Source organism: Alligator mississippiensis, chromosome 1 (genome assembly GCF_030867095.1).
Source record: "Alligator mississippiensis isolate rAllMis1 chromosome 1, rAllMis1, whole genome shotgun sequence".
Classification (NCBI taxonomy): Eukaryota; Metazoa; Chordata; order Crocodylia; family Alligatoridae; genus Alligator; species Alligator mississippiensis.
The window spans coordinates 115298883-115314507 of NC_081824.1; the positions used below are offsets into that span (position 1 = coordinate 115298883).

Below are 15625 nucleotides of genomic sequence, written 5' to 3' on the forward strand. Positions count from 1 at the left end.
TGCTACTATTACTGACTATTTTAAGATTCAAGTAAGCATAATTCAATGGGAAAACTGATCTGTAAGGCTTCAGGCTTATATACAAAGAGAATAGCGGAGAGACAGGTGAGGAAGGGTACTCAGAAAATAGTGGCAGTTTAAAAATCAAACTGTTTTCCTTGCAGTTAGTAGAAAACTACATTGCAGTGGAGAACACCATTGGCAACATTGTCAAATGTACCCATTATTTACGACTACAAAGAAGAATGGTGTGGTTCAGTAAATGATCAGTGTATACCATATGGTTTTATTTTGAAATTGCTGTTACTTTCTGAAACACTCTCATAGATAGGTAAGAAGCTCCCAGTAGTATTTTTAATGAATAAGACAATTAAACACTTTATTCTAAGCCACCAATTGATTATGTTTTTAAAAAGCTACTGTTAGAAAATTGTAGTTAAATATATGGTATTTATCTTTACTTTGTTTTTTTGCCATAAAATCACTAAAGTAGCACCTGGAAATAGTGGAGAAAACTATTTTTTGTACATAATCAACACAACCATCACCCCATATCCTGCCAACCTACAACAATGATACTCTCCTCAGTAGAATAACATATAATAATATAATACTTACTTTCAAATCAGTGATACTTACAGTAAAACAGGATTACCTATTACTGGCTAAGGTTGTCTGTAGCACAAATCTTTCTAATAACAGCATATCCAAAGACACATCTGGATGGTGTGAGATTAACCAATGCCTTATATATAATCCTGATGGAGAGGCCGTCCCCTCAGATGAGGATAATACAATGAGCAGTGTTTCAGAAGGTGTGCCCAAAGCATTGTTGGCACAACAGATGGGTGTTGTGCAGATGCTTGTTTTAAAAAGCAAAGATGCTAAGCCCGGTGTCTTATTGGCACAGAAATTCAGAAATTCTTTTCCTAGGACCTTCATCTCACCAGGTCCTGACATCCAATGACCATCTCCTCCAGTGACATCCCTTCACTGTCACCCTGCACAGATTCTAAGCTTCCCATAACCTTTCCTACATCAGGTTCAAACAGATCACTGATGTCCATCCATTTCACCTCTGACACCTCTCCTTCCCTACATCTGCGTCCCTCATTAAAAAAACCTTAGTTGCCTACACCCCATCCTCACCAGGATCCATTTCCTCCCCCATCTCCTTTCATGTTTCTCTTTTCTCCAGCCTTCCACAATGTTTTCTGAATGCATTGTGGGCCAAAAAAACTACTGAGGTCCAGAAAAGAGGCAGCTATAGCAGTTAGTTCATTTGTTTCTTCAAGAAGGGATTATGCTGAAAGCGGTTCCACTTCTTGTCTTTCTAAACCCATTCTACAAATGAACTCATTATATAGTTTTTGAACTTCTACCCTAAAGGATTAGAAACTTTTCTAAATCTGTTCTTTTATCAGGGGCACAAGGCCATTATTTTGGAAACATTTTCCAAATATGCTGAAGCATTTTAATTTTGCTAACACCACATTTTTAATCTTGTTCTTTGAGGTAAATATTGGGAATGAAAAAAATCAGGTTATGAATAATTTTATGAAGCCCTGGACCTAATGTATAGGGTTTTATCATGATAACTTTATTTTGTACAGTAGATACTACATATTGAGGGCATTTCCATGTGCACTTTACTGTGGAGTTGAGTAATTAGCTCTACAGTAAAACGTCACCGTCTACATGTGAGGTACTATTGGGCCAGAGTAAACTAATTAACTCTGCCATAGGATAGTACTGCCCAACAGTTATTTACTCCACTGCAGTGTATGTGTAGAGTGACCAGGGCTGGCTGGAGCATGAGGGTGCAACAGTGCAGGGGCTGCCTGCCAGCTAGCCCCACACTACAGCACCAGCATTTCCCAGCCAGCCTTTTCTCAGCATGTTAAGCCAGGATGAAGCAGCTCCACGCTGGCAGGTTGTACCCTCCCAGGCCCCTGCTAGGTAGGGCTGCATCACACTGGCTCAACATGCTGTGGTCCTGGGCACACATGTAAATCCGGTGCCTGGTAGCAATAAACTCAGCCACAAATTGTGCTGGAGTTTATTCAGCCATGCTAATTGTACATATAGGTGTGCCCACTCAATCTAGATAAACTCCTATATTTCCCAAATCAGCCTAGGCTTGCCAGCCCTATTTGCCATCTTTTCTCTCCCCTACTTGACGCTGTTTCTACTTTGTTCCCTCCATCATTGTTCTCTAGTACAAGGGTGTCTCTGACAGCTAGATGAGTGTTGCAGGGCTGGCCACAGGTCAGATGAATGGTGTTGGGTTGGTCCTGCAGGCTGGATCAAGTCCACAGACCCCCCTCTCCCTCCCACATGCCAAACACAGATCATGCAGTGCTTGCCCAGGTAGCCCAGGACATATCATGCCTGTACTGGCTGATCCAAAACAGTGCTGCACACAGTACCCATGCAGGGCTGGTCTAGGACACTCTACATGTATGACACTTACTCCAGCCAGTCCAAGATGCATTCTGGTTAGATGCTTTATGTAGCATAGGCCTTGGAGGGGCTGAAGCAGGTGCTAGCTGTGGCTTGTGGTCTGGACCAGCTGGAGTGGGTGCTGCATGCAGCATGGGTCCCAGGTCTGCTGGAGTAGGCCCTGTGCACAAACCCAGTCTGGCACACACCACATGAAGCATGTAAATCAACTATGGATCCAGGTGTAGCACCAAGGATACAGCCCATGGTCCATATTTTTGACACAACTGCTCTAGTGAGATAAGAGATTATTTACAAATTGAAAGAAGGCCTTTACAGCCTTGTAGGTGAGCACCATGGCCAAGTGATGAGGAGCTTTGGACTTTCTTTGGTCTTCTGCAGTAAGGAGTTATCCAACCAAGTCCATAGGCCACAGCTCCCAAAAGCCTCAATATGGCCTCCTTCATCAGCAAAAGGCTTTTGCGAGGGCTCCTTGGTAAAGAGCCAATTTCCAAGGAAGCTAGGATCCAGCCCACAATCAAGAGTGTGACTCAGCCTGTTAGTGAACCGAATGATCAGACCATCTATAGCTTATGCCATGGTGTTCTTCCCCATCCTCTGGAGCACTGAGCAGGAATCATCTTTAGGGATAAAACTGAAACATCCCAAATAACCAGTTCCCTGTAATTTCTGAGATGACATAGATGAATCTCAGTCCTTGCTGTCTTTCCTATCTTCTAAGTCAGAGGCGTAGCAGATCCAAGCCTGCAGGCCATATCTGGCCTCTGGAAACATTTCATTCAGTCTCTCCTGAGGGGTTTGGGAATTTGGGAGTAGATCAATCAGGGTGGGGCCTGCTACCAAATTCTGGGTCACAGGACCTTGCTGGGGATATGTCAGCAGTGGGAGAGGGTGAAAAATGGCTTTGCTAGCCTCTGTGCCAATACTGATCTCTTTGCCACTGTAATGGTTTCTAAATCCAGCCTCTGAGGAACCTAATGGTATGGATCCAGCCCAGTGGGCAAGTAGAGGTTGACACTGTTATTCTAGGTTAATATGACATTCTATTCACTTTCACAAGCATTTGGATGAAAATGCTATTCATATCTCATATGTGCTGTTTTTATTCTTGAATCAATAGGAGCATCTAATTTCCAGTGTTGTCATTATGGACCATTTTGAATCAATCCTTCACAGGTGGACTCATCTGTTGTACCTACAGATATTTGCACATGTTAAAACCAGATTTTTTGAATGCATGCTGTGGCAGGGTACTTTTGGTGCCTGCCACTTCAAGGGCTGAGCCAAACAGCTGGCAGGTGCTTGATTGTGGCAGCCATTTTGATACACTGGCTATCTATGTAAACAGAGCAAATTGCTACTGGTGGCCAGGCAGGAATATTGTCTGGCTGAACTACAGCATAGAAAATCTTGCAGGTAGGGACTGGAGGCTCTTGGTCCTGGGAATGACCTAAAACTTCACCCTGTTGGGAGTGGGTGGCCTGTTGGGGCTCCCAGTGGTGTGGGAGCCTCCAGGAAAATACCAGACCAGTTACCACCCCAGTGGAAGGTGGGTTGGGGTGCCTCAATAACTCCTAACACCCACATCTCTGTGGGTAACAGTTGGGGCCAACCATGGCTGTGGCCACCTGAGCCCTCAACGGGGAGGAAAGCCCTGTAGCCCCAGTGAGGGTAGGCTCCAGTGAAGGGATAGAGATGTGGAGTCCCAGTGAGGGGGAAACCAGAGGGCTGGGAGCCAGTTCGTGTGTGAGAGTTTGTGTAGAGTTGCCCTGGGAGGGGCAAGGGCACGCTTGGCCCCGGTCGGTAATTGGCTTGCCACTACCCTGGTGAGGGTCATGGGAGAGGCCCAAAAGATGGTACGTTTGGCACCCAAGGTGTGCACTAGATAAAGCTTAGAGCTGAAAGGGCCTGCTCCAAGAGGGAGCAAGGCAGGATAAGTTGTTGATGCATGAAAGGCCCTAGTGAGAGAAGGGCAGTATGAATGCATGTGTGTCTGAGCCTTAACAATGAGGGCTAAGCTTGGCCTGGCTGTAGGCCTGGAGCATTGTCACCTGGATGTCACCTGCAATTCTTGGGCTGTGGTGTGGGAGGTGAATGGAGCTGCAGATAGCGCCCCCTGGCATCGGGTCAAGAATGGACAGCCTCCTGACTTCTTAGAACCAATTAAGAAACAACAAGGCATGGCAGACCAGGGAGATGGACGGTTAGGTCAGAAACAGGTGGGCGGGCCAGTGGCAGACTGGCCCCAGGAAGGTCCCCTGTTACACATGCTGATGGATACATCACCTGTCATGGGCATAAAATCCCCACATAAGTGTGTACAATGTGGAGTTTTATGGATGTAACGTATCCACATGGAATATTGGCAGGCACAGCAGTGTATCTTCTCACAGTAAATGTATTGGGCGTGTTCAAATGGTGTAGTTAAAGTGGGTTCCAAAGTCTTTGAGTACTATCACTGTCTACTGCAAGGGTGCTCAACTCTCAGCCTGCAGGCCAGATATAACCCCCAGTGCCATGTCATCTGGCCCACAGGGCTCTTCATGGATCTGTGGGAAACCTTGTGGGCTGTGGCCCTGTGTGCTAGATTGGGTGCACAGGGTGATGTGAGCCTGGGGATAGTGTGGGGCTCTGGGGTCTGATCCCACTGGAGTTACCCAGAGGCAGCTCCAGCTCCAGCCTTGGAGCCTGACCTTGTGATGGGCACAAGATCTTGTGATTGGAGCCTGAACTTGTGATGGGCAGCTTGCAGCCCTGGAGCTAAATCCCATACCAGGCATAAGTGGCTCCGGGCCCTGGAGCCCAATCCCAGTGTGTCAAGGTGCCTTGGAGCCCCAGAGCCAATTCTGTCATGCAGGACCCCAGGTCATGTGCTGGGAGGAGGTGGCTTATGGCTCTGGAACCCAGTTCTGGTCAGTGGAGCCAGACAGAGGCCAAGCAGCGCCCTGGGACCTGATCCTGGAATGTGGGGATGGCATGGGGTCTGACCCGGTCTATGGATCAGCCTTGTGCCACTCTAGTGGAAGGAAAAAAGATAACAGATTTTTCTTATTCAGTTACTGAACCAAATCATAAGAAATGATATGGCTTGATTTCAGCAAACTGAAACATTCCTACTTTGCTTGAAAACAAAGCAGAAGCAATGTAGCTTTGTTTCAGGTTGACTTAAAGTTCTGTTTTGTAAAATTTGGCCAATTAAAATTAAAATGTGAAAAACATTATCTTGAAATGAAAGTTTGAGTATTTCCCCAGTTCAGAAAAGTTTCCCCAATCATATATGTCCAAAACTATTCACTAAATTTGACCTAAACTTCATGTTTCAGTGAACTGACTTCTGAGAAAAATGTTCCCCCACAGCTCTAGCGAAGAGAGATGCATCACATGGAAAGGCAAGTGTGCTGCTGGCCAATTTTTGCTTTTTTCAGGCAATTATTGCAAAACAGGGCTTTATTGGGTAAAAATAAAATACACACTCTTCAATAGTTAGCATAGGGTTAATTCTGTTATGTATTAATGAAGGCATCCTTTCAAGAAGGCTCATATTAATTAATGAAGATTACCAAGATGCTGCTGCAAGACTGTTTGTTAAACACAAGGCTGTTATAGCCTCTCCCCAGAGTTCACTGATTCCCCTTACTGTTCAAATGCTGTTTGCTGCAAACAGAATATACTTCTCCCTGGGAGCACGGCCACCAAAAGAACCTGCATGTCTCTCCCTGGAGCTCCTTCTTCAGTCCTGCTCAGCATTCAGATTTCTTTTTCTGTATCTGCATATGCATTTCAAATCAAAGCCAAACTCTTGAGTTTATGTTCAGTGATTTAAAATATACAGAAAATGAGACTTTCATCATACTTGTGCTTCATGGCATAGTCTGAACAAAAGAGATGACTAACAAGTGCTGATAAGCAAGGGGCCAGATTCTCTAGTCTGATTTCCCTACAAAGTATAAGTAATTTTAAGTACTGTGGGATAATTGGCTTAGAGTTGACTTTGTATAAACTGAGTCAAGGTGATGGTTGTCCCAAATACTAATCGTATACATTTAAAGGAAATTCAAATTACCCTGGGAATTGAAACCAGGGTAATTCTCAAACTGCTCATAAAATAATCTGATGGTATATATTTACCAAGGGGAGCTGGATTTAAACCTCTGTACATACGAGAAACTTAAAATCTCATCAGACAAGTTTTAAACTTTTTTTTTCTTTGCAACGTTGCTGACACTGTCACTTGATTTCGGTGGGGGTTTCTGCAAGCATGTCATATAGGATGCTGGAAATGAAGTCACTTGCCTATACCTACTAGCACTACATGTAATAAATAGCTTCAAACTGAGACAAAACTAACAGAACACTCTCTGGCTTAGCCAAGAAGTGGGTTCCTTTGTTCTCTTGGAATAGGGCAGCTGCTTCTGAACTACTATGCTCTTGGATTTGGATCTGGACTCTGATAAGGTGCATGATGAGGCAGTGAGTTCAGGCACCAGAATGAAGGATTCCTTTTCCCAGTTATGACCCCTGTGAGGCTTATGCACTCTTGAACTCTTCTGCCAGTGTGCAAAATCTGTAGATTTTCAGTAATATAGTATATGTTAGTCAATTCATGTATTCTCTGTTCTTAAAATACAATTTATTCTTGCCTCGGGCTGAATGTACATACTTTTATAATATTAAGAACTCTTGGCAGAGGTGGTATACTTTATTAGACCACCTAAATAGTTGCAAAAAAGTCTCTTTTTTCCCAACTATTTATTTGGTCTAATAAAAGAGATCACCTCTGCCAAGAGTTCGGAATATTTTTGCCTGTAGGCCAACATGGCTAAAACCTGTATGCCTGAGACATACTTTTACAAGAAGCACAAAATCAGAATTAATAATGACAAATATTAAATTATCCCCTAGGCATGTAACAAGGAGCTGGAGAGATATGGATACTGATCTTAGATATTTTGTAATAAGGATATTATTGGCTAATGTATTTGGACTGATACAGACTGACCCCCTTCAACAAAAAGCCTGCCCTTTTCCCTCTGACATCACCCTGCAAAAAAAGGGGACTCTGGATCATGCTGTTAAATATAACCAAGTCAAGCAATGATACTCACTGCTGTCTTCTGAAACTAGCCCAGTTGCAGTCCCTAGAGCTTCACAGGGTCTATAGAGGACTTACATGATTTCAGTTACTGGGATGGTCAATTGGTGGATGAAGGAAAGAGAGAGAATTTTCCACGTTCAGTAGCTACCACATGCGCTGTATCTGCTTTATTCTAAATCACTGAACATTCAAAAGGAGCTCCAAATATAGGCTTTAATTGCTTATTGATTGCTGCATATAAAAACATTTCGGGTAGTTTAGAATAAAATAAATATCAACAAGTTTTACTTCAGCTTGAGAAAACAGTGTTCTCCATTCTGCATTTTTATTATCTTTTGCAAATAGAAAATAGCCCTGCTCAGTTTCAGTCCTTAAGTCCTAATCAATCAAGTCCTCTTTTGACAGATCCAGCTTTAAACATTGACATCTAAATAGTAAATGGGTATTTAAAAGCAGAAAACCTGAAGGCTCAAAGTGACACTTGGACACTGATCCTTATCAAAATGATCTAGCAGTGTGTATGTACACATTTTACCTGTATCTGTACAGGAGTGTATGTTTTAAAGGCACTGTGTATTTGGCTAGACCACTGCGTCACTTCCTACTTTCTAAAAAAAATTCACGGAGACAAAGTGCTAAGCATGATGTATGCCATATACCCAGTGATGTGCTAAACACAAGCTTCTTCAAAAGTATGTTCCTGAATAATAATATATTAAGACATGAATCCACATGTGAACTACTCTAAAAGTACTCTAGAAGCAGCATAGACATGTATTAGCTTATTCAATAAACCCTCTCTGATTGATTAAGTATCTGCAGGAAACAGATTAAGAGTAGATGAATCTGGTCTGAAAATCTTACCTGTCACTATCATTTTAAATGCTTGGCGAAACCAAGGATAAAATAAACCATAAATGATTGGATTACAGGCAGAATTGAAGTATCCCAGCCAGAGGAAGACATTATACAAGTCTTCTGGGGTTGAGAAATTAATGAAAGGATCAGTTATTGTAAGAACAAAGAATGGCAGCCAGCAAAAAACAAACACACCTATGACTATGCTTAATGTTTTAGTTGCTTTGCTTTCTATTTTTGTAGAGATTTTATTTTTTGTGTCTGAAACTGGTTTTAACATGTTGGAGGCTTTAGCAATTTGTGTGTCATGTTTCCTTGCCACAGTAAATATGTGGACATAAATGCCCACCATGACTGTGCCTGGAATAAAGAAGGCTATAAGAGAAGCTAACACTCCCCAGAGCTTATTAACTATGAGTGTACATAAACCCCTGCAGTCAATTGAAGCCACATAATTTTCAATGCCATCAGTATTCATCTCTGATAAAACCAGGCCAAAGGCAAATATGAACGGGACAGACCAACTAATTAATAAGAAAACCTCTACCACTGGGATAGTTATTTTGGTGACATAATGCAATGGGTCAGACACGGCATAGTAACGGTCAACAGAGATAAAACACAGGTGGAAAATCGAAGTGGTACACAGCATTATATCACAACAGGTATGGAGTTTACAGAAGACCTCTCCAAAATACCAGCATGACTCAACAGACCTGACCATGCTGTATGGCATAACTAGGGTACTAAGCAAAAAGTCTGTAGTTGCCATGGAGCAGATCAGCAAGTTGGTTGGAGAATGAAGCTGCTTGAAGTGAGAGATGGAAATGATCACAAACATATTTCCACCCAGTGTGAACACTGTTGCTCCTCCCATGAAGATGTACATAGCACAAAGACTGAGTGTAGTCCTTACATTCCTGTGACATGAATTATTAACAAAGTCAAAACAGAATTGCATAGTCTGTGGGCTCCAGAGTTCAGAGGAATTCATGATTTGGGATCATCAGTAAAACATGTTGCGCTGCAGCCAGGTCTGGGGAGGAAAATACACAAAAATAAAATGAGTAGGAAAGTTATTTACATTAGTGTGTGCTTCCTGATCTGTGTATAAAATTGAAAGAGATATACAAATAAAAGTGTGTGCTGCTTCTAGGCTAATTATCTTTTCCTAATAGAATGATAAATGTCTGATTCTATATGAGAATTCCAGGGTGCGGGTTGATCATTCCAGTCTATTTACAGCTTTAGGAACATATGTAAATACCCATTTTAAGGAGCAATATTCTACATTAAGTGCATCATATTTGATCTTTAATGCACTTCCCAGAACACGGTCCCTATTTTTTGTTTCTGCCACCTTTTTAAGTTTTAAGTATGCATAATTCAATAGGAGAAATGACCATGTCATGTTAACGTAAATAGATTACAAGCTTCCAGTAGTATTTCTAATGAATTAAACAATATATTCTAAGTCACCAAGAGATTATGTCTTTAATAAGCTACAGTAAAACAGGGATACTTGAATATATTTACTTTTACTTGGGTCCTTCTATGAAATCATTAAAGTAGCTGCTGGTATTAGTGCAGAAAATTAATTTTGGTACATTATCAGCACCACCGTTACACCCCTCCCCACTCCACTTCACCAATCTACTACAATGATAGACTAAAATATAATATGTTTTCAAATATATACTGTAAGTGGCACTTACAGTAAAACACAATCACCCATTACTGGCCAAGGATATTTGTACACGGATCCTTCTTCCAACAGCACACCTAGGTGGTGTGAGACTAATCAATGCCTTATATATCATCCTGATGGAGAGGCAGTCCCCTCAGCTGAGGCTCATACAATGAGCCACACTGCAGAGGGTGTACACTAAACACTGTTGGCATAACAGGAGGATGTTGTACAAATGCTTGTTTTAAAATGTGAAGAGGCTTAAATATACAGTTTCTTATTGGCACATAAATTCAGAAAATCCTTTACTAGGATTGTCCTCTCACCAGGTCCTTAACATGTAATGACCACCTCCTTCTGTGAAATCCCTTTTATTGTTATCCTGCATAGATTCAAGGTTTCCTTTGGCCTTCCCTATACTGGGCTCAGACAGACAGCAAGTATCCACCCCTTTCACCTCAAAACTCAAGCTCTGGATCACATTAATTACCTATGATTGCCTCTGTTTTCTTATAAAATGTCCTAACCTCAACCAAACATAGCTCCAAGCAAAGATTTTCCTACTATCCAGAAGAGGTGATTATTGCAACATTTCTACCCCATAAATTCTCTGGCAGTCTCTTGATTTGGGCTGATCCAGGATCTGTTCCACAATCCATACATGTATGGTTCCCTGTCTGCACACAATTTCTATGAACAGTCTTCCTGAAAACACCCTTTCTAACTTGGATTATTCGAAATGACATCAATTTCCCTAATCTGGTCTAAATTATTTACAACCTCCTAAACATACCTTGGCCCCCTACAGCTCTTCCTTCTTACTTAGCATAATAGAATCATAGAAAATTAGGGTTGGGAGGGACATCAGGTGGTCATCTAGGCCCTGTTCAAAACAGGACCATCCAAAACTAGATCATCCCAGCCAAGGCTTTGTCTAGCAGGCAGGGCTGTCCCAAGGGTGGGGGTGAATCAGGGAAACTGCCTTTGGGTCCCTTGCTTTGTGGGGCCCTGCAGAACTGGGCAGAGAGGCCATGGTTGTAGTTTAGCCCACCTGCCCACTCAGTGGGTTGGACGACTCTTTGCTTGTTCCAGTTGGAATTTCCAGCTGCCACCCATCCCTCTGTATACAGTGTGCTGGGGCTTTCATTCCCCAGCGTGAGTGTGCTGTGGGATGGGGAATGGGGCCCCACACAGGCTGCTTTGCCCCAGGCCCGATACCCTGCTGGGATTGTCTCTGCTAGCAGGGTTTTGAAAACCTCTAAGGATGGAGATTCCACCACCTTTCTGGGTAACAGTGCTTTACTACCCTCCTAGTGAGAAAGTTTTTCCTAATATCTAACTTGAACATCCCTTGCTGCAACTAAAGACCATTGCTCCTTATTCTGTCATCTGCCACCACTGAGAACAGTCTAGCTCCATCCTGTTCGGAAACACCCTTCAGGTAGTTGTAGACTGTAATTAAATCCCCCCTCAGTCTTCTTTTCTCCAGACTAACTGAGCCCAGTTCCCTCAACCTCTCCTCATAAGTCATTTGCCTCATTCTCCTAACAATTTGTGTTACCCTTCACTGGACTCTCTCCATTTTGTCCGAATCCTTTCTGTAGTGGCACCCCCAAAACTGAACACAGTCCTTCAGATGTGTCTTCACCAGGGCAGAAGAGAGGAGAAGAATCACTTCCTTTAGTCTGCTGGCAACTATCCTACTAATACAACCTAGTGTGCCCTTGTTGCCAAGGATGCTAGTGGCATACTGTTGGATCATATTCAACTTATTGTCCACTGTAACCCCCAGGGCCTTTTATGCAGAGCTGCTGCTTAGTCATTCAGTCCCCAGTCTGTACCAGTGCATAGGCTTCTTCCATCCTGTGTGCAGGACTTTGCACTTGTCCTTATTGAACATCAGGAGATTTCTTTCAGTTTAATCCTCCAATTTATCTAGATCTCTCTGAATCCTATCCCTACACTCCAGCATATCTATTACTCCCCATGAGCTTGGTGTCATCTGCAAACTTGCTGATGGTGCACTTCATCCCATCTTCTCATTGATGAAGACATTGAACAAAACTGGCCCCAGAACCAAGCCCTGGGACACCCCACTTGATACTGGCTGCCAACTAGACTTTGAACCATTGATTACTACTCTTTGAGCCTGACAATGCAGCCAGTTTTCTATCCACTTTACAGTCCATTCATCCATCCCAGACTTCCTTAGCTTGCTTGTCAGAATGCTGTGAGAGACCATATCAAATGCCTTGCTATAGTCAAGGTATTTCACATCCACTACTCTCCCTGCATCCACAGAGCCAGTTATGTCATCAGGCAATCAGGTTGGTCAGGCATGACTTGCCTTTGGTGTTTCCATGCTGACTATTCCTAATCATGTTCTTCTAATCCAAGTGCTTAGAAATGGATACCGTGAGGACCTGCTCCATCATTTTTCCAGGGACTGAGGGGAGGCTGTCTGGTCTGTAGTCCCTGTGATCCTCCTTCTTCCCTTTCTTCTAGATGCACACTATATTTTTCTTTTTCCAGTCATCTAGGAGTTCTCCCAATGGCCGTGACTTTTGAAAAATAATGGCGAGCAACTCTGCAATCACATTGGCCAACTCCCTCAGCACCCTTGGGTGCCCCATAGACTTGCACAGGCCCAGGTTTTTGAAACAGTCCCTAACCTGCTATATTGCCCCTGATGGCTGCTCACCTCCTCCCCAAACTGTGCTGCCAGGTGCAGTAGTCTGGGAGCTAACCTTACCTGTGAAGACTGAGGTGAAAAAGGCATTCAGTATTTCAGCATTTTTTGCATCCTCTGTCAGTAGGTTGCCTCCTTCATTCAATAAGGGACCCACTCTTTCCCTGACCCTCCTCTTGTTGCTGACATACTTGTAGAAACCCTTCTTGTTACCCTTCACATCCCTTGATAGTTGCAACTCCAATTGTGCTTTCGCCTTCCTGATTTCATCCTTGCATGCCTGAGCAATACTCTCATACACCTCTCTAGTCATTTGTCCAAGATTCCACTTCTTATAAGCATCCTCTTTATGTTTTAACTTACTGAAAAGTTCCCTGCTAAGTCAAGCTGGTCTTCTGCCATACTTGCTAGTCTTCCTTCACATCAGGTTGGTTTGTTCCTGTTCTTTCAATAAGGATTTTCTAAAGTAGAGCCAGCTCTTCTAGACTCCTTTCCCCCTCAGACTGGCTTCCCAGAGGATTCTGCCCATCACTTCCCTTCTATACTTCTATCCTCCCTCCCTTAAACTATCCTTCAGGTGCCCATAACTCCTCCTAGAGCTCCATCCATATTTCCCCATGTCTCTTTCTTTCCTGGCTTTCAAAGTATTTTCCAAATGCATTATGGGCCGAAAACTACAGTGGCCCAGAACAGAAGCTGCTAGAGTAATTGCTTTATCTGATTCATCAAGCGGTGATTAGGCTGAAAGTAGTTGAACTTTTTGGCTTTCTAAATCCATTCTACAATAGAGAGTGATATAGGGTATACCTTTCCCAAAATCATTTTTCATAAGATTCACAAGGCCAGAGCTTTGGGCAATTTTTCCAGTTATGTTGAAGTTTTCCAGTTTCACTATCACAGCATTTTACATTTTCTTCCTTGATCTATACATTCAAAGTGGAAAAATACTGAATTATTCATAATTTTACAAAGGCCTCAGTCTAATGGAAAGTATACTGCCAGGAGAATTCAAAGCAGTAAATCAGGAGTGAGAAACAAGTGGTATGGGCAGTTTCATGTGGGGAGCAATAGACTAGGAAGAGGAGAGACAGCACCATAGTAGACAGGGCAGGAAACAAAAAGCAGAGCAGCAGATTAGGCTAGAAGCACAGGGCAGGAAGAAGAAAGCATAGGAGCAGATGAGGAAGAGGAAAGGCATTTGAGCAGCACTTGGAGAAGGTGCAGAGCTAATTTGTGACATACCTGCCAAGATGTTAGCCCCCACTGCACTAGACATTGGTTTAATACTGTAATGGGCATGGCACCCAAGATTACACCCTACATTGCAGTAGGCCAGGCCACTGGGGAAAGAGGAAGGTAGTGAAGGGGGAGCTGGGGTTTTTGCAACACAAGGTAAAGAGAGAGCGTGTGCACAGCAGTGGCAGTGACTGCAGCTGGTGAGACATGTAGATCCAGGTGCTGCAGCGGGACAGATTCTACAAGACTGCAGCTGGCAAGATGCATGGCTGAGACCTGGCAGCTGCGGCGGGGTGATCCTGAGAGGCTGCAGCTGAGGAGATGTGTGGTAGAGATCCAGAAGCTGCAGTGGCAAATGACAATGGTGGGGCTTAAGTGTGTGGCCCAGGTACACAATGGGGCTGATTCTGTGAGCCATGGCGACAGGGCTCAGGCACAGTGCCTGGGTGCACAGTAACCAGGTGCACAGTGGGACTGGAGACTGGTGTGAGGGTTCTTCATTGTTGAAGGAGAGCTCAAATGTTCCTCACTGTAAATAGTCCGGGGTTAGTGTTTCTTACTGGTTACCTTGTTATCTGTTACTGAAAAGTTCTACCACTGGGTGGCTGCCTATTGCCTGTTATGCTTTTTCCAAGTGTACATATCTTAATGCTTGCTCACCTGTTAAGTATAACTTATGTGTATGTATCCTAATGTACTCACCCAAGTGTTCCCAATCTCCTAAGCCCATTGGCCTGTGACCTGAACCCTTAGTAACCTTACAGGGGTGTAGGTTGTAGCCATGTTGGTCTAAGGACATAGGCAGACAAGGTTTTTGAGTGAATCTGATATCTTTTATTGAACCAACTTAAATAGTTGGAAAACAATTATTAAGCAAGCTTTCGAGTTCAAAACCCCTTTTTCACTGACTACCCTTTTCACCGACTAATTGTCTTGTATGCAGACCAGCCCAGCCTCTGGCTTCTTTACTTTTCATTCCAGGAAGAGCGCACACCAACTGCAGAAACTTCCTTAGCCTGACGAAGGGTTTTTGAACCCAAAAGCTTGCTTAATAATTGTTTTCCAACTATTTAATTTGGTCTAATAAAAGATATCAGATTCACCCAAAGAACCTTATCTGCCTAGTAACCTTACATAAATTTGTAAGAAACCCCCTGTTGGCTCCTGTGCAGTTTCCAGGATTTGATACAATATGCTTAAAAATGTCTACTTCTTAAAATTATGTGCACCTACTTCTCTTTCTGCACCTAAATGGTGGTTTTCTAGCCACATAAGTGTTTTTTTTTTACAATTAAACACAAGTAATGATTCTATTTGCCCTGCAATGTGAACAGGTTCACACACAGACTGATCATAAACTCAATAGATATGAGCCTGCCAGGCAGGTACACATTCACATACATGCACCCTACTCTGGTGCTTACATAGATCCAAATCACAAAATGTCATCAGCCAGAAACCCACAATTAATGGGTCTTGTATGCCAGAGGAAAAGGAGGAGGGTTCTCTCCTGTTTTAGCCTCAAGAAATGAGTGGCTGGGGCACTTGCCCAGGAAGGAGGAAAAATAGTTATAGTTAAAGCAGGAGTGGGCTCAAA

At 43.1% G+C, this 15625-nt stretch overlaps 1 protein-coding gene across 1 annotated transcript; it reads right to left on the reverse strand.

The window, feature by feature from the left end:
- Positions 1 to 8130: 8130 nt before the first annotated feature.
- LOC106739730 (trace amine-associated receptor 4-like) lies at positions 8131 to 9478 on the reverse strand. The gene has a single exon (XM_014604784.3). It carries the CDS (start codon positions 9408 to 9410, stop codon positions 8367 to 8369), a length of 1044 nt encoding a protein of 347 aa, XP_014460270.2. The 5' UTR covers positions 9411 to 9478; the 3' UTR covers positions 8131 to 8366.
- Between the last annotated feature and the right edge of the window lie 6147 nt (positions 9479 to 15625).